Source organism: Onychomys torridus, chromosome 4 (genome assembly GCF_903995425.1).
Source record: "Onychomys torridus chromosome 4, mOncTor1.1, whole genome shotgun sequence".
Lineage (NCBI taxonomy): Eukaryota > Metazoa > Chordata > Mammalia > Rodentia > Cricetidae > Onychomys > Onychomys torridus.
The window spans coordinates 65,612,954-65,632,680 of record NC_050446.1 but is presented as its reverse complement, the minus strand read 5'-3'; the positions used below and the strand labels follow the sequence as shown (position 1 = coordinate 65,632,680).

The 19,727-nt window shown below is 39.7% G+C and overlaps 1 protein-coding gene across 1 annotated transcript; it reads left to right on the top strand.

Annotated features, from left to right (window-relative positions):
- The first annotated feature begins 13,050 nt into the window (after positions 1–13,050).
- On the top strand, positions 13,051–13,986 carry LOC118581829 (olfactory receptor 4C3-like). Its single transcript, XM_036184259.1, has one exon. It carries the CDS (start codon positions 13,051–13,053, stop codon positions 13,984–13,986), a length of 936 nt encoding a protein of 311 aa, XP_036040152.1.
- The last annotated feature ends 5,741 nt before the right edge of the window (positions 13,987–19,727 follow it).

Below are 19,727 nucleotides of genomic sequence, written 5' to 3'. Positions count from 1 at the left end.
GGAATTTTTTAATGGAGGACACACACAAGTTACAATGGGGAAGTAATTCATAGCTATATGAATCTATATTTTGTATGGTACCTGAGTTATTGTCAAAAATTTCAGGAGAAAACTGCATGAATGTAAGCAGGTGTTAGCCACCCACAGGCTAGCTTGGGCCCTCAGGGTCTGGGCTGATGGGAAATATCCAGGACAGGTGGCTCCCATTATGATGAGCAAATACATGGTGGAGAAACAGAAGAGAACGAGGAGCAGAATGGAAGAAGTGAAGGCCACGGTGAGGAGTACGTTGACGTTGGAGGCCAGCTTACCTCCTGGGGCCATGGTATTGTCCAGGCCTAAGCTGCTGCTGAGCTCCATGTCTAGGTCCAGGGCCCTACAGCAGCCAGGGTCTGTGTTAACATCCATGGCCCATGTTGCCACCAAAGGCCACATGGAAATCTGGGGTCTGGACTGCAACCTGTGGCCTTGTTGGTGTTCAAGGGCTGTGCCACCATAGGAGTCACACTGGTCTGGATGGCCTATGTTTCTACCCAGGGCCATGGTGTCATTCAGGTCAGGGCTGCTGCTAAGGGCCATGTTTGGTGACAATTTAAATCCTTGGCCCTTTAGCAGCCAGGGTCTGAGTCTATGTCAGCAATTAAAAGCCATGTGGTTGCCCCGTGTCTTATCAGCCACCTGGGACCATGCTGGTGCCCAAGGGCCGTGCTGCATCTCAGACCATACAGATTTAAGTGTCACATACTGCTAGCCAGTGATATGGTGATGTCCTGACCAGGGCTGCAGCTGGGGGTCATGTCTGGGTTCATGGATTTACTGAAGCCAAGGTCTATGTTGATGTCCATGATTCCTGTTGCCATCAAATGCCATGCTGATTGCTGGTGTCTGGGCTGCTACTTGGGGCAGTGTTGGAGTCCTAAGGCTGTGTTGCTGCTCAGGCTATGCTGATCTGGGTGGCAAAGGGCCATGGCTACATCCAGACCCCAGCTATTGCCAAGGACCATGTCTGGGTCTGTGGTCCTACCATAGCTAGAGTTTGTGTCCAAGGCCAATGTTGCCACTAGGGCCCATGTGGAGGCCAGGGTTCTGCACCCAACCTGTGGCCCTGTTGGGAATCTGGGGATCATGCTGCAGCTAGGGCCATACAAATCTGTGTGGCCTATGATTCCATGTTGTCGTCTGGGTCTGGGCTGCTGTCAAGGATCATGTCTGGGTCTATGGCCCAGTAGCAGCCAGGGTCTGGGTTGATGACCATGGCTCCTGTTGCCACTGAGGTTCATGTGGATGCTCGAGATGAGGTCAATTACTCAAGTCTGTTGGTATTCAAGATCCATGCTACAGCTGGGGTCATACAGATCTGAGTGGCATATACTACTACATGGTGCCATGGTGACTCTGGGCCAAGGCTGCAGCTGGGGGCCATGTCTGGGTCCGTGGCCCTACTGCGGCCAGGATCTGGGTTGATGTCTAATGTTCCTGTTACCATTGAAGGCCATGATGACACTTGTGGTCTGGGGCTATGTTAGTGTGTGAGTGCCACACTGCTGCTGGGCAGTGTTGATCTGAGTGGCCTACTCTGCCACCTGGGACCTCGGTGAGATTCAGATCTGGCTACTGCCAAGGACCATGTCTGGGTCCATAGTCCTATTGTAGCTGGGGTCTGTGTTGAAGTTCAAGGTCTGTGTTGTCACCAAAGCCTGGGGTTGGGGCCACAACCTGTGGTCTTGTTGGTGTCTAGGGGTCATGTCACTGCCAGAGACATCCTGATTTGAGTGGCCTGTGCTTCTGTCTAGAGCCAGGATGTCATCTGGGGCCAAACTGCTGCCAAGGGCCGTGTTTGGGTCTATGGTCCAGCTGCAGCTGGGGTCTGTGTTGATGTCTGTGGCCTGTGTCACCTCAGGGGACCATAGGAACCATGCATGATGAAATCAGAGGGCCATGCTGAGCTGGCCCCACCCTTTGCTGGCCCTGGGAAAACTGACCCTGCTTCTCACTGGACACTGCAGCAAGAGAGCTGGCCCCGACCCTCATGGGAGATGGCCTCACCTCTCTCCACAGGGAAGGGAAAACTGACCCTGATGACGTAAGTGTAGGGGAGCTGGCTCTGCCACCCTCATCTGAGGTGGGTGGCCATGGTGGCCTGGACTGACCAGCTCAGCTGGGCTTGGAGTTGGCCCACCCTAACACCTCCCCCATCTAGGACCTGCTGGAGCTTGTGAAGGGACTGGTGCTGTGGAACAACACCCAAAGAGTCTCCATGACTTGGAGCAGCCATAGGATATCCCAGAGGACTTCTGATGAGGATCCAGTGATGACAGTGTGCTAGAAACCAGAGGCTTTGAACCAGACCAATGACTCATTGCAATGAACATTTGCAAGTAAAGCTGATTGGACAGAAGGTATATACTGTGTGACATACACAGTATATCCCAGTGCCACCAGGACCAATGAAGAGGTGTTGGAAAGGAGGGAAAGATGGAGGAGTGAAGAGGATTTTTCTTTTTGGTATGTTTGTTTTGTTTTGATTTAAAAAAATTTTTTTCTTTGGGGGTGCTGCAGGGGTAAGGGGAGGATATGGGGGTACTGGGAGGTAAGTGGAATTAGGGTGCATGGTGTGAAATTCCCAAAGAATCAATAAAGAAATTATGTTAAATTGAAAAGCTCCAAAACTGTATGGCTGTTTGAATGTATGCATACATCTACACTCACAATTATCAGACAAATGATTACATAACAGCTCAGTTTTTTTCTTAACCGTTTACCCTAAACTGAAGAGTATGGAGGAGCAGCCTTTGTCTTCCTCCCCTGTGTTTAAGAGGGATCTCCCACAGCTTGGGATGTCTGTGATGGGCAGAGTGGCCTCATGGAAGACTAGTAAGCTGCTCCTCCACTCTGGATGCTGTGCCATGCATCACTTCAGTCACTGATGGCTCATTCTACGTGTTTTCTCTCTATAGTTGTAATAGAAGAATCTATATCTTGGGATATTGACAAAACAGCAAATGAGCTTTGCAATGACAGCTCAAATTATGAAAATATACAAAGCTTGTTTGTAATAAAATCAACATAGACATGATTACATATAGTAAATGATATGTGAACTAGTGAAGTACATTCCTACAGATTATTTACAGGTGTGCCCTTACCACATACAAATGATGATTATTAATCCTGTGTAAGACATTGCTCTGATCATAAACAGAGTAGCACATTGTTTCCCCAAGAAATTGACATGATTTTATTTTAAAAACAGTTATGAACAGAAGCAGAATTACTTAACTAAAATTGAGCTGAGTCTATACAGAGATGTTCCTTGCCTTCAAGTCTGATTTTGTCTAGACCTATAGCATCTCATCGCTTGTTCACATCCTTCTATGTGCTTTATTTTGTTCACATTTCTTCTGTTAAGTTTCCTTTTATTAACAACTTGTCAATCCCTAATATACATGTGACAATTTTAAAAACTAGATTTCATTTTTAATTATGTGCCTTTGTGTACTTGTGTATGGGTAAGTGCATGTGTGTGCAGGTGTCTGTGGAAGGCAGAAGGTACCAGGTCTTCTGGAGCTGGAGTTACAGTGGTTTTGAGTTCCCAACATGGGTGCTGGGAAGAGAACCCAGGTCTTCTGAAAGAGTAGTATATGTTCTTATCTGCTGAGCCATGTCTCTAGCCTGCAAATGTGTCCACATACAAAGTCAAGTCCTTTCACCAATGATATCATCTAATCTCTGTAATGCACTTGCCAAATATTAGCTCTAGTCACTTGCCACCTTAAGGAACCTTTGACCTCTGAGTGTCTCTTTCTGACTTGGGCCTTTGGAGTTCTCTCATCAGGATTCCCATGTTTGCTGCTGCAAGACTGAATTTAGTTGATAACTATGGCCTGAGAGAGTTTTTTAATTTAATTTTTAATTAATTTAACTTAATTTTTAATTTTCCTCGCTGAGGATAATAAAACAGTCACAAAGCAAAAAATCTAACTAGATGCAACAATCTATCTTGTGCAGTGGTTTTAGATACTTTTCCTGGTTTCATTAATTCCACATTTTACTGTTTCATATGTAGTGAAAGTAACATACATTCATTTGTAATTTTATGTTCTGTGGTACAGTAACTTTAGTCATCTACTTTAAACATGAAACTTACCTTAATTTGCTATCCTAGAAAGATTTTTAACATAGTGCTGAGATGAAAAAGATCATTTCTCAGTGATGCAAAATTATGTATCTTATTATCTATGTATCCAGGCATAAATGTTTATGCATGTTTACAATATCTGTTTACAAGTACACAGTCAAAATAGTAGTAGTTCTTGACTCTGTGGTTGAGTTCTATTTTACTTGGTGAATTTTAATTTATATTTTCTATCACTTTTCATTTACAAGGAATGCCATTTATTGCCCAAACCAATGAAGGCATATGCAAGCAAGGTATAACATCTGGGAAGTTGCACACATGAGCTCACTGAAGTACGACAGCATGCAGAAGATCTGAGCAAGCTCAAGTTCTACAAAATCCTACCACTAGTCTGGAAGATGGGAAACTTTGTTCAGCTTCATTGACTGCAACACACTTCTTTCTTTTGGGCTGTTCCATTCTCTGTTAGCAGCTTTTCTCAACAGGTATCCTGAGACTCTGGCATCTCTAACATCTTGGGGACTCCAAGGCAATCCAGGCTTCAACTTCACAGCTTCATGCAATGGCCTCTCTAGGCTTCCATTCAGGGACACCCACCCCTGACACATGCCTGACCTCAGCAGTTTTCCTTAGGCATGGAGGCAAATTCCATAACCTGTTTCTTCTATCCTTAACTCTAAAGCTAGAACCACACAGGCATAGCTACCTTCTGCTTGCTGGGCCTGGGACATGGCTCCCTTGTTCAATTATATACTTCACCAGATTTCTGTCTTTAACCACCTAAGCTTGGCTGTCCTGAAACTTGTTCTATAGACTAGGCTGGCCTCAAACTCAGAGATCTGCCAGCCTCTTCCTTCCTAGTTCTGGGACTCAAGGTGTGCACCACCACACCTTGCTCTAAGCTTTTCTTTAGTTCCTTTTCTCAAGCTGGAAACTTAGGTGGGTGATATCTTGCCCCGAGGTGACCACTCCCTTTATTCCATTTCTTAATCAGTTTATCCCCTTAAACACAATACTTAGCTACTTTCTCTTTCTCCTCAAAATTTACATTTTTTGCTCCTTTTAATTATAAATCTTCATTAGCATTAACATTAATAATCACACAACAGAGACTATACTAGGTTGTTTTGAGATTTCCACTGTCAATGGAATTAATCCAAAGCTCTTCATTTCCTCACAGGCAGACTCTTTAGACAAGGGTCAAAAGCAGACACATTTATCAAAATATCCAGAACTATCTCTAGGCAACATATTAAAATTCTTCTCTGAAACCTCTTGAGGTAGACCCCCACAGTTCATCAAGTGACACTCAGCATGACTGTCTTCCATGCTCCTTCTAATATGGCCCATTAAGCAGTGCTGAAAGAATTCTACTGCTTTCCTAAACCAATGTACCAAAGTCCATATTACTCCAAAAAAACCCCATCAAAAACAAACAAACAAACAAACAAACAAACAAATAAACATGGTCTAGTCTATCACAGCAATACCCAAGCCCTTGGTACCAACTTCTGTCTTAGGGTTTCTATTACTGTGAAGAAACACCATGACCATAATAACACTTTTTCCCCCCATAATAATTCTTTTTTTTTTTTTTTTTTGCTGGAGCTGAGGACTGAACGCAGGGCCTTGTGCTTGCTAGGCAAGCACTCTACCACTGAGCTAAATCCCCAACCCACATAATAACTCTGATAAGGAAAACATTTAATTGGGTTGCCTGGCTTATAGTTTCAGATCATTATCGTGGTGGTGCATGAAGGCATGCAGGCAAATATGGTGCTGGCTACATCTTGATCAGAAGGCAACAGGTACTGGACTGAAGCACTGGGCATAGCTTGGGACCTCAAAGCCCACCCCACAGTGATATACTTTCTCCAAAAAGGTCACACCTACTCCAACAAAGCCACACCTCCTAATAAATGCTGTTCCCTATGAGCTTTTCAGGGTCAATTACATTTAAACTACCACAGCATCTTTCTTAAATATTAAATGGTTGAAGTTATCTATACTCATGTTTGGAGCTTCAGTTTTGTTCCATCTATCTATGCATCTGTTTTTGGGCCAGAACCATATTGTTTTTATCACTATGGCTGCATATTATATCTTAAGATCTGGGATTATAAATTCTCAAGTGTAGTTCTTTTTTGTTTTCAGGATTGTTTTGGCTATCTAGGGTCTTTTATGGTTTCATGTGGATTTTAGGATATATATATATATATATATATATATATATATATATATATATATGCAAACAAATTCAGCTAGTTTTTTGAGGTAGTTTAAAATAAGAGCATCAGATTCTCTACATTATCTATTCCCAGCCACACTAGAGTAAAACAATGTTGCATTTCAACAAATGTCAGTGGGGCTTTCCCATTGTTCCAATCATCTAATTTCTCAGGGACTATCTAAGTTTCTCACAGTTGCAGTATTTTTCCATCATCACATTGATCAGGATAAATGATATTCATGGTGCTTGCTTTATTTGGAAGCTTTTCTTCTGATTTAAGGTTTACACACAATTGTCTTTATGTGAAAGACTCAAAAGCCACTGGAGCCTTACACACCTGAGGAATACTTTTTGTCAGCTTGTTTATGTCCAGTATGCTGTGGATATCGCTCTGTATAAATAAAGTGCTGTTTGGCCAATGGCCAGGCAGGAAGTATAGACAGGACAAGAGAGAAGAGAATTCTGGGAGGTGGAAGGCTGAGGCAGAGAGACACTGCCAGTCACCGCTATGACAAGGAGGATGTAAGGTAATGGTAAGCCACAAGCCACATGGCAAAGTATAGATTAATAGAAATGGGTTAATTTAAGATAGAAGAAGTAGATAACAAGAAGCCTGCCACGGCCATACAGTTTCTAAACAATGTAAGTTTCTGTGTGTTTACTTGGCTGGTTTTGAGCTTCTATGGGGCTGGTGGGTGAGAGAGATTTTTCCTGACTGTGGGCCAGGCAGGATAACTCTAACTACACCAGTACTTAACTATTTTCTTCTCTAAGACTAGAAGCAAGTACTTGCTGTAGGAAAAATGTATTTTATGGCATTAATTAAGGCTGTGCATTGAACACATTTATTTGCTTTTAAGGGCATCATATTGTGGATATATTGGTTTTTTGAGGGACATGGATTTCACTGTTCATAAAACCAGTTTTGTGAAAATGCTCTGCTTTACCATGAACACTCATTTTCACCTGAGAGCTGAGTACTTAATTTAGTCAAACAGGTTGCTGGTTAGAATCCAGCAATTTTAGTTCTAACACTAAATTGAACCACAATGAAAACACTTTCTGTTGCATGGTCTGTTTTTTTCCCACTCAAAGTACTTCTCTATTCCTCAAGCTTATGCACCTGGGCAGCTATAGTGGCTGTGATGGCACCTCTACTCTGTTATTCCCCTTACTTTGTTTATATTCACTCCAATGAAACTCATTGTATTTCTTCCTCACTGCTTACAACATAAAGTTTTCTGCTATAAAAATATGAATGAGACCAAGAAGGTGCCCACTCAGGTTCTACATTATTTGAGGGGAATGCAGCTTCATTTCCAGCCTTTTCCAGGAGGCATTTGCCACATAGTCTTGTATTCACTTTCATTTTTGCTGGGTATAAATTTTTGGAGTCATCTATGATTTTTGTGTCTTTGGCTTTTAATAGCTAGTCTATTGTCAAATCCTGTTAGCTCAACCTCAAAATATTCCATCCCAAAGAGTTCTAGTTCCAGACAAATTTGAATAAACATAATCCATACCTTCTTGACAGATGCATCAATAATTTATTTGAGGAGTCTGAAAGGAAAATGGTAGCGGGCAGACTAGAGAGATATATCATAATTGGGAATTTCTAATGTTTCCTCTTCTGGTGTCACTTGATCTGAATTCAAAAGTAGCCCTAAAGCTGGAAATGTTCTTTGAATACCTTCAGAAAAGGCATGAGTAGAACCTACCTCTTGCTGCGGACTAGGTCATATACTGACCAATGGGTCCATTTACTCCAAAGTTGATAGCCTCTTTTTCTTTGAAAAAAATGTATCAGCTCTCAGGTGAAAATATGGGCATGTATGTATATATAAGCCCAAATACATGTAAATATAAACATAAATACAAATACAAATGTATTCAAACTACTGAGTCCATTTTGGCTGTTTGTGTATACATGATTTCAGGACTGACCACTCTGCACTGAACAACAATAAGGGGATTCATGCCTGGGAGAGGCTAATCCTTCTTCTTCCAGCAGTCATTAGTTTCCTGTAGTTGTCTAGGGTAGGACCCCATGAAAAATTTTCCTCCGTCTACATCCCCACTAATATTGCCATTGTTCTGGTCTTATTTATAAAGCCATTTCTAGGAAAGACTGTTTCACAGAAGACTTCCTGGAATTCTGGTTCTTGAAATCTTTCCACTCCCTCTTCTGCAGTGTTTCATGTTCACAAATTCTGGACCTGTGATATACATGCATCTGTTGGGGCTGGGATCCCCACAGTCTGTTGATCACTGCATCATGTCCAGTAGTTTTCTTCGATGGTCTCCATTTACTGTGAAAACAGGTTTCTTTGATGAAGGGATGTAGCAACACTTGTCTGTGGGTATAAGGTCAAGATTTAGAATGTAACAAGCAATTATGTTGTTCTGGCAAAGTTTGAGTAATAAAAAGCCTTCTGAAGAAAAAAAAATCCAGATGGGTTTGCAACAGAATTATAACAAGCTTTCAGAGAAGAACTACAATAAATCTTTGTAAAAATCTAAAAGAAAGGAAGAAAGAAGGAAAGAAAGGAAGGAAGAAAGAAAGAAAGAAAGAAAGAAAGAAAGAAAGAAAGAAAGAAAGAAAGAAAGAAACAAAGAAAGAAGGTTCACTCCTGGACTCATTTTAGTATTACTCTAATCCCCACAACAACAACAACAACAACATCAACTATGGACTGATATCCCTGGTGAATGTGGATGCATGAGGGTAAACAGCCAATGTTCTATAATGCTGAGTCTTGCCAGTGTATCTGGAGATTGTGTTTTGTGTTTTCACCTATCATGTCTATAAAATGCCTGTTTGTTCATGTAAGGCTTTATGCATCTGTTGATAAAATAGTGTTCTTGTTAGAAAGATTGCCCAATCATGCGGTAATATAAGTGTTCTGGTAGTATATGAAGTATGCTAGGCTAAGTCATGATGCTCAGTAGATTAAATGAGCTAAGTACATTTTGATATGGTTCTTCCAATTTATGATTGATTTCTTGGGATAGAGTTGAACAGTAATTGAAGAAACATCTGTATATGCATACCCAAATACCACATTGCATTCCATAAACACACACAATTGATATTTATCAATTAAATCCAGGACACAGTAAAAAAAATTTTGAATGTTAAATTGAAGTGCCAAGGAATTCACAAATGAGGTTAAGAAGCAGTAGACTTAGTCACTTCAAGACCTACCTCTTTATTCTCTCTACAACTCAAACACTATTAATAGGATGACAAAATTCATTTTCTTTTTGCTTTTATATATTTATCACCAAAGCATAAATTCCTAGTTTTACCCATTTTTAAATCTTAAGCAAAAATATGGCATGTAGTCTTTGATATCTACTTATTTGGGTTCAGCATTAGGATTGTCAGATGTTCTCATGTTATATGTGCCTATTAATTCATTTATTTAATTGCTGTATCCATAATATGCAAACGCCATACAGTATTTTGATGGATACCTGGGTTACTTACTGGAGGATGGAAGTGGTGGAGGTATAATTCAAATTCAAGTTGTTTTGACTTTACCTTCCTTGGTCTTTTAGCATAACTTGCAGTAGAGATGTAGATAATGGACAGTGACTTTTGTCTCTTAGCTTGTAGGATGCCCATGAAAGAGATGATGCCAGCAAGGGGCCTTGTTCCTGTGCCTAGAACAGGTTGCTTGATTTTGTTTCTTCTCTGTCAGTGGTCCCTAAAAATGCTCACCACCAGTATCAGTTTTCTGTCATATCCTAACTTTCTTTCCTTCATAGAAATTTATGGACTCTCTCTCTCTAGACACTAGAAGGACGCTGGGCATCTTAAGAGGCAGGACAGAAGTTTCTTCCTTGGGAGACCAAACTGTATTCACAGGGATTAATTAAATGATGGCCTCTACATTGTCAGAACTTGTGACCTGAAGCTGCTTCTAGTACTGATCCTGTGGGGGTGGGGTAATCATCCTTAGAGAGGCAGAGAACATGTGGGGCTAACACTCTGTCATATTTCCACCTTATAAATAACCCTTTTTAGTGGAAGGGGAGGGTTTTCTCTCAGACTCTGTAGATGAAAACTCTTTGTATTAAGCAGAGCGACCAAGCTACTTAACCCTTCTGTGAAGCTGTTCCTGTTCTCACTGGCCATTAGCAGCAGTGCTATTCTGACTTGCTAAAGCCAGATGAAGCAGAAAGTTGAGGGTTGTGGTTATATGGACAGGGCACAGCTTGGCATGAGGAAGGACCTACAATCCAGTCATGCTTCTGCTTCAAATCTCCTACACAACTTTGAAACAGCTGCTCTCCTGAGTCTCAAAGCCACCAAGAAGATGTGATTTTTGAAAGTCATGTTCTTCAGAAAGGGAAGTGGTGATGAATGAATTCCTACTATTTATAATTGAATGACTGACCCCGTTTGGACTTTACATTTACTTCACTAATAGCAGAGAGTTTTCAGCTCAGACAAATTTCTTTACTTGATAACAACTATAATGTGCTTTGCATCAATGTAAAAAATTAGTTTAACTCTCATCTAAGATTAGAAGAAATATGAAACTGTAAATTTGAGATAATATGTCTGGGCTACCCTTGATGACTTTTTATGAACTTTTCCGAGTTCATCAGTCCATGATGTTGGGATGTGAGAAAATTGTGGCACTTCTGTGGTGTGCACGGATTCCATCAATGTAATTTTTATATATTCTGTTTTTATTATAATTTAAATTTTATTTATTTAGAGACAGGATCTTGTTGTGTAGCTCAGGCTGTCCTTGAACTCATAACACTCTCTGGTCTCAACATCTCGAGTACCATAGTTAAAGGCATGTGTCACTAAGCCTGGATTGATAACCTATTTTTAAAACAAAAGATAAAAATATCCAGAATAAAAATACATTGAGGTAACTTTAATAGATGTTTCACTATGGTAATCCAAACAAGAGAATTTTTTTACTTGTTTTTAATGAATACTTTTCTCTATAGTCACAAATATGAATCATAGACAAATCAACATACCATTTTTATTTTGGTACATATTAATTTACCATTTAGCTATATTTTATAATATTCAGAGTGATCTATTTTCTGTACTCTTTTTCTTTCTGTTTGAGAATAAAGTTTAGGGTTCTTTTCATATTCCATGTGTATAACTTTGAAATGCCAGTCCTCTGTGTGTCTTGGTTTCTTAAGACACATGAAGAAATGTCCTTATACTGATAATAATGACAGTGACAGATATTTTTTATTGAATGTTGATCACTTCCAGGTTCTTATGAACATACAACATGTACTGCTTTCATGTTCTTTCTGCAATATTAGGCTGTTCCAGAACTCTTTCATTTTAAAATGTTAGCCCAGTTTTGAACAGAATAACTGCAAGCATGCTGCTTTTATTTTATAGGTAAAAACACTGAAGCTTTGAGAAATTGCCCATTATCCATTGAGAATAATTGTCAATGGTGGGGTCCAAATATAGAAATATTAAACAACAATATATAGTCCAGCCCACAGACACTGTGGACAGACTACCTAGGGGCAAGTCTCAGCTCTGCCACTAATTTACTATTTGTATTTCTCAAAAAACAAAACAAATAAAAAAGAAAGGGGAGACAGTGTAACAAACATGATCAACACTATCTCACAGTTGTTGAATGCAATGTCTCATTTTCTTCCTGTACAAGGTGAGAACTTACTCTGTGGGATGATGTGAGGGGTAAATAAGTTGATATATGTAACACAGTTCGGAAAGTGCTTGGGGAGGGCTAAGCTCATGCACGGGTTTGATCTGCCACTGCTGTCTGTGTTTTGCCCTAAAGGGTCCCCATCAGACCTGCCACTTGTAGAAACTATATTTACCCCCTTGCAATAAAGCATAGACAGTGAAGAGAGACACTTTCTGATTAGCACATGGTCTTTCTTGCAAATAAAAAAAGTGATTTTTATTTTTGCCTTGTCTGCCTTGTAGTCAGTAGAGGGAGTAGCAGACTTAACTAGGTGGATTTTAGTAAGGCAAAGGCAAGCAAAACTCAGAAGAATGTAAAACATGTCAAGTGGGGGATGGTAAGTTAGGTTGGCTTCGTAGACATGATGTTGTCCACAGCCTGGGGTTCAGGAAGCACAGGAGTGAGTGAACAGAAGAGAAAAGGAATACATGCAAATCTCCAACCACAACCACATCTGCTTCTCTGCTCCTTCTCCTCCAATATCAGTTAGTGTTACCATCAGATAAACTGACACACAGGAAAGCAAACATCTTTGACTAGTCTAAGTGGAATGCTTTCATTTGAAATGGGGAGACTAGACAAGCAGAGATTGAAGGAGAGCCTAAATACTTCCTCAAATGCCATCATATTGAGCATGAAAATAGCCAAAGGTGCCTCTCACTTGGAATTAGAAAATCACTGGCTATTAAAGGTTCAATCATAGCTGTAACCAAAGCAGCTGAGACAATGAATCATCATTTGCAGCTAATAACTAGTGCCCAGTGTGAAGCAAAGGGCATATGCTAACATTTAATGGATAACAGAATAAATTAGTATAAGATTTTTGGAAAGAAGCATGTTAAGAAGAGAGTGGAGTATTCAAAAGAAACTTTGCAGCATTCCCAAGCCCTGGAGTTAATTCTCTTACATATACTTCTTTTCACTTTATAGGAGACACTGCATCTGCACCCTCAGTACCCCTGGAGCCTATGGAAATACCACACAATATTACAGAGTTTTTTATGTTGGGACTCTCCCAGAGGCCAGAGGTTCAGAGGACTCTCTTTGTGGTCTTCTTGATGATCTATGCAGCCACAGTTTGTGGCAACATGCTCATTGTGGTCACTATTGCCTTCAGCTCCAGCCTGACTTCCCCCATGTATTTTTTCCTTTCCAATCTATCCTTTATTGACACCTGCTATTCCTCTTCTTTGGCCCCTAAACTTATTGCTGATTCCCTGTATGAGGGGACAATGCTATCTTACGAGGGATGCTTGGCCCAGCTCTTCGGAGCTCATTTCCTGGGAGGTGTTGAGATCATTCTGCTCACAGTGATGGCCTATGACCGCTATGTAGCCATCTGCAAGCCCCTGTACTATGCCACCACCATGACCAGGCACCTCTGTGTTGTGCTGGTGGCAGTGGCTTGGCTGGGTGGCTTCCTGCATTCATCGGTTCAGCTCTTTCTGGTCCTTCAGTTGCCCTTCTGTGGACCCAATGTAATCAATCACTTCGTGTGTGACTTATACCCTTTACTGGAGCTGGCCTGCACCAACACATATGTCATTGGCCTGCTGGTGGTGGCCAACAGTGGTGTGATCTGCCTGCTGAACTTCCTCATGCTGGCTGCCTCCTACGTGGTCATCCTGTGCTCCCTGAGGTCCCACAGTGCAGAGGGGAGACGGAAAGCACTGTCTACCTGTGGGGCCCACTTCACTGTTGTGGCTCTGTTCTTTGTGCCCTGTATATTCAGTTATATGCGTCCATCAACTACTTTACCTATAGACAAAAGCATGGCAGTATTTTATGGTATTCTGACACCTATGTTGAATCCGCTCATTTATACTCTGAGAAATGAAGAGGTGAAAAATGCCATGAGAAAGCTCTTCACATACTCAGAAAATTTAAATACTTGTGTGGTATAGAAGATAATAGCAGTGCCTGTATTTCTCTAAGTGAAACAACTAATGTTTGCTATTTTTATTACCAAACATCATCTTATTACAGTTATCCATCCTCCCATCTTCATAGGCTTTAAGGCTTACAGTCTTTTAATTTAAATTTCAGTTTTATTATTGAATTAGCTCCACAAGATATATATGACTTGAATTATCATTACTACTGGTTTAGAAATAAGGAAACTATGTTGTCTGATGTGTTCAATTGACTTATCAAAGTTATCTAGGTTCAAAACTTAGTAAGTTATTTTTGATCAATTATAACCCATTATGACAGGATTCTCTACTTTTTAAAGATATTAACTGTATATCTCAATAAACTGGGGAAACATGTGAAGGCAATTTATATTTCAAAGTGTTATTTCAATAAGTGATCTAGACAAAGCTTTTAATGAAGTTTCCAAACACAGGAAACCGTTATCATTGTCTTTAAATGACCAGACAAGTTGGGTCTGTGTGATAATTAGTTGAGCTACAGAAAAGGGAAGAAAGACATGTCTGAAAATTCTTCCTGCTTAGTCACATATAAACAGTCTTGTTTGCATACAAGATTGTATGTTTCATCGTCCTTTATGACATTGGTAGCATGGCTTGCACACTAGCTCAGACAGGTCAAGAGCTGGGCTCTGGAGACAGACCACAGTCTCTGTCTTAGTTCCTGTTCTTATTGATGTCATGATCTTGAATAATCAACAAAGAGCCTATAAGCCCTTGATTCTTATCTTTAGAATAAGGGTAAGGGTATTTTAGGTTTTGCATATGAGACTGTGTTGTACTTAACCCAGATGTGTCTGGGTTATTCCACTGAGCATTACCTCTTCCATCTCTACTTGTGCTGCAGTGAATGATAGGATTTTCTACTTTTTAAAGGTATTAGCTGTATATCTCAATAAACTTGGGGAACTATGAAGACCATTTATGTTTCAAGTGTTATTTTATTAGGTGATCTAGATAAAGCTTTTAATACAGTTTCCAAACAGGAAATTCCTACCATATTTGATGTTTGACAATTAAACTCGATAATCTAAATCATGTTTTTTTTTAACAGTTTTTCACACATGAGAAACTAGTAACATGTTTGATATTATGTCTACCTCAGTCCAACCTCATAAATAGATTGCTGTCTTACCTTCACTGATTTGAAATATATCCTGCCCTTAGAGCAGAATAATTTTTCCTTGCTGAGCAATAGAGAGTGGCATTTCCCTTGGTTTATTTGCTTGTTTATTTATTTATATTGATTAGGTTAGGTTCTTTGACAGTTTTTACATCTACATAATGTGTTTTGATGACTCTCATTCCATCCCTTCTTGTCTCCCTCTGATTCCTATTCCTCTCCCCACCAGTCTGTTTCATAAATGAAGAACTTTTGTTTTGGTTTGTGACCTATAACTATTGTTATTATACATCTCAAGGAATTATTGTGCTCTGGAATATTTTACTGGAAAAGATTTTTTACTTTTGAATTATGTGTGTATGCACAGTAGTGCATTGTGCGTGCAGCTGCCCACCGAGGCTAGAGGTGTTGGATCTCTCTGTGGCTATAGGTGGCTATGAGCTGTGTGACATGGGAGCTGGGAGCTGGGAGCTGGGAGCTGGGTCAGTCCTATGCAAGAGCAGTACAAGCTCTGAACCTCTGCTCTAGCTCTTCAGGCTCTGTGCGTTGGCAGAGCTTTCCTGTGCCATGGCTGCTTCCCAAATAACCAACACGGAGACTTAATTGTAAATGCTCAGCCAGTTCAGGCTTATTACTAACTAGCTCTTACAACTTAAATCAACCCATTTCTATTAATCTGTGTATTTCTATGTGGCTTGTGAATTTACCTGTCTTCCAGCAAGTCTTGGTCAGTCTACGTCTCCTGGTGACTCCTCTGACTCTGCCCTTCTTCTTCTTCCCAGGACTCTTAGTTTGGTTTTCCTGCCTATGCTACCTGCCTGTCAGCGTTTTATTAACCAATAAGAGTAATACATATTCACGGCATACAGAAGAATTATTCCACAGCACCTGTATCTTAGAATGTTAAAGGCATACCCATGTTTATTCCATCATTTTCTTGTTTTACAAAGTTTGAATATTTTCTTTCCAAATTTTCACTCATAAAGAGTATGTAGGTTCCATACTTTGTAATAAATTTATCCTGCAATCTGTGGTTCAGTATATTGTAACCCGTAAACTTCTCTCTTTTGGTGTATATGCTAGGTAAGGATTCTTCCACTAACCCCCAGTCCCATAGTAGAAGAAAAAAGTTATAAATTAATAAGGAATTTCTCCATTATTAGGAAAAATATTAAAAATTTGGCTGCCAGAACGAATAAATGCAGAAAGTTATAGAATAGTCATTGCTTTACCCTCCAACTTTTGTATATAATAAACTGGCAGTTGAAGAATTTTAAGGCAAAATACTTGTTATCTGTTACCTTTTCACATTTTGATATTAATTATATGATATGAAATATATATAATATTACTAAGTAATATATGATTTGATATCACATATTTCCATGTATAATGGTTATAAACTGTTAATTTTATGTTATAAATTAAGAAGTTATAAGTGGGGCTTATAAGTGTTCCATGCAAGTTCATGTAAAATTGTGCATAACTGGAAATTTAGATTTAGCCCTATAAGAGAATGTGGAGCCATTGGGGGAGGTAAAACTAAAACTAGATTCTCATTTCATATGACCATAAAAATAAATTCCAGACTAAAACATACTAATCTTGAGAATTACTGTTGGAAGTTTATCAGAAGATGATGTCTGAGAATACATTCAGGGTCTAGGCTAGAAAGAACTTTCTGAAATGGGATAAAAATGGATTAATAAGTGTGGCTCTTTAATATATAAAATACTTTTCAATGATAAGAACACACAAAAACAGACTATGGTATTTACAATCTATTTTTCAACCAACAAAAGGAATACAAACAATAATTTTACAAACTGAAGTTAACCAACAGGTAATTAGTCAAGCATGCGAGGAAGAATTTATAGTTTACATATATATTGTCAAAGACGCCCAACCTCAGGGTAAGACTAAAACAAGGGACAATGTCAGTGCTGCCAATGATGAGGACTGGCAGCTACCCAACCCGATGTTAGTGACGTAGCCAGTATGGAAAGTCAATACAGAAGTTACGCTGTTTGATTCTCTTATAGGTATTTTTTTTTTTTTTTGAGAAAAATTCCTCATGCATGTGCATGCAGAATCACGTACAAGTGTACAAGTGTATTCACCACAGAACCTTTTTTTTTTCTTTTTTTAGTAATAAATAGTAGATTTTGGAAGGAGGATGGCTCAGAGGTTAAAAGCATTAGCTGCTCTTCCAGAGGTACTGAGTTCAATTTCCAGCAGCCACATGGTGGCTGACAACCACCCGTAATGAGATCTGGTGCCCTCTTCTGGCATGTAGGTATTTATGCTAGCAGAACACTGCTTGCATAATAAACAAATCTAAAAAAAAATAGATTTTTTTTTTTTTTTGATAACAAGACAGAAACAAGAAGGGGAATGTTTCAATAACATATAGTAGCTATGATAAATTATTTTATAGTGATTAAAAGAAAATTAAATCAGGTCTACAGCCACCAACAGAGAATGGTCTGGAAAGCAATACAGAGTGAAAAAATGGGTTGAAGACAGGTATAATTGGTTGTGATGGTGCATGACTGTAATACCTGAACTTAGGAGTAGAGATGCACTTAGGAGTAGAGATAAGAGGATCTTGAGTTTAAGAGCAGCTTGGGTTACATAGCCAAACTTTGGTGAAATAAAAAACAGAAACAAACTGGGCAGTCAGTGGTGGTGCACACCTTTAGTCCCAGTACTCAGGTGGATTTCTGAATTCAAAACCAGCCTGGTCTACAGAGTGAGTTCCAGGGGAGACCCTGTCTTGAAAGACCCCCCCCCCCAATACAATCCAAACCAAAACCAAAACCAAAAATCCCAGAAAAAACAAAAAAAAACCCCAAAACCAGAAATAAAATGAGCAAACGAATGAAGTAACAGTGTGTGTGTATAATATATGTGTTTGTGTATGTATTATATATGGACAGCATATTTGTATGTACACACCTATGTGTATATGTATATATGTGTTGTGAAGTCATTGAACATCAATATTTTTTCTGTGGTTTGTATTTGTGTATATCAAACAATTTATCAAATTCATCATAGTATTTTCTTTATTCAAGACACCTAGAAGATTTTTTTCATATGTGAACATATTCATATATGATTATTACAAATGCAAAAATAAAATTAAAGAGACCCAGTACTCATCAGAATGGTGCCTATTGATGATCAGTAAATGATGATTGTCTTCTCTCTCAAAACAATGCATTTTAGTGCTGTAAAGATGGCTCAGAAGTTAAAAACACTCACTGCTCTTGAAAGAGGATCTGGGTTCAGATTCCAGCACCTACATGGCAACTCATAGCTGCCTGTAACTCCAGTTCCAGGGGGATCCAAAGCCCTCTTCTGGCCTCTTTAGGTACCAGGCATATACATTGTAGACATGCATACATTCAGGCACTAATACATACATGTAAAATAAAAAAAATCTTAAAATAATCCAAGCTATTCTGTTGCAAGTCTACTCCCTGTGCCAAGAATTTCCTATGTCTCCGCACAATGATGTACATGTACACTCACGACACTTCCTGTCTGAAGATATCAGCCTCTCTACTGCTCTCCCCACACATCACCTCCATGACTTCTTTACTTTTCAACCACTTTTATTTTTTCCCTCCGCTCTTCAGTTACTGCTTCTTTAATATAACATCAGACACAGCCAAAACGTTTGCTAAGCCTCTGCTGGCCTAAAAGGTGGTGACTACACCCTGGGGATAAATTATTCATTGTTCAGATTAACAGAGCATCCTAGCCATATAAACCTTTCTGATGTTGCCTCCTTGCCCCAAATGAGCACTTCCATACCCTGGAAAAGGAGAGAGGACATGAGGGGAAGAGTAGCTGATGGCAATTGGAGCTTGACTTGTGTTAGACAGGGAAATGAAAGAATAAAGACCTGAAATATAGGCAAACTTCAGTTTTTAGTTTTGTGGAAAACACACCAAAGAATGACAATAGAATAGCCCTATTTGAACCTTTTTTTTTTTTTTTGTAGAACACACTTATGGCCTGGGGAACGACTTAAAACAGTGTTTCAGCCATGTATAGAATCCTTGTCCCACAAATAGAGCTTCGATTTTGAATGGATATGAGAATGAATACAAACTTTTGTTGAGTATTTTTTCCCTGTTGTTTAGTGGAAGAAATCAGCTCTCCCTCTGCCATAAGCAGCTCTGTTTATGTACAAAATGGTACAGGTGGGGAAGAAACAGCTGCTTTCAAGAAGTTCTTTTACTTGAGAATGATCGCTCTTGTAGAGACAGTGAATTACCGACGGGTCTTTCCCAACCACCCCGTTCTTTTAAGACTCAGCATTTTTAGCCACACCTGATGTGACAGCCTATAAAATATGCTGAAAATTCAAGCTCAAGAGATTCAAAAAATGAATTTCAGGCTGGAGAGATGGCTCAGTGGCTATCACTGGCTGTTTTTTCCAGAGGACCTGGGTTCAATTTCCTGCACCTGCATGGTGGCTCAAACCCATCTGTAACTCCAGTCCCATGGGATCTGATTGTAGAGAGCCGCGTGTAGCCGCACCCTAAAGATGGCTCTGGCTTCTACCCTCTGCCTTCCC

Excerpts from the sequence above, each read along its gene's own strand:
- LOC118581829 (XM_036184259.1), top strand. The coding sequence starts at position 13,051 with ATGGAAATACCACACAATATTACAGAGTTTTTTATGTTGGGACTCTCC.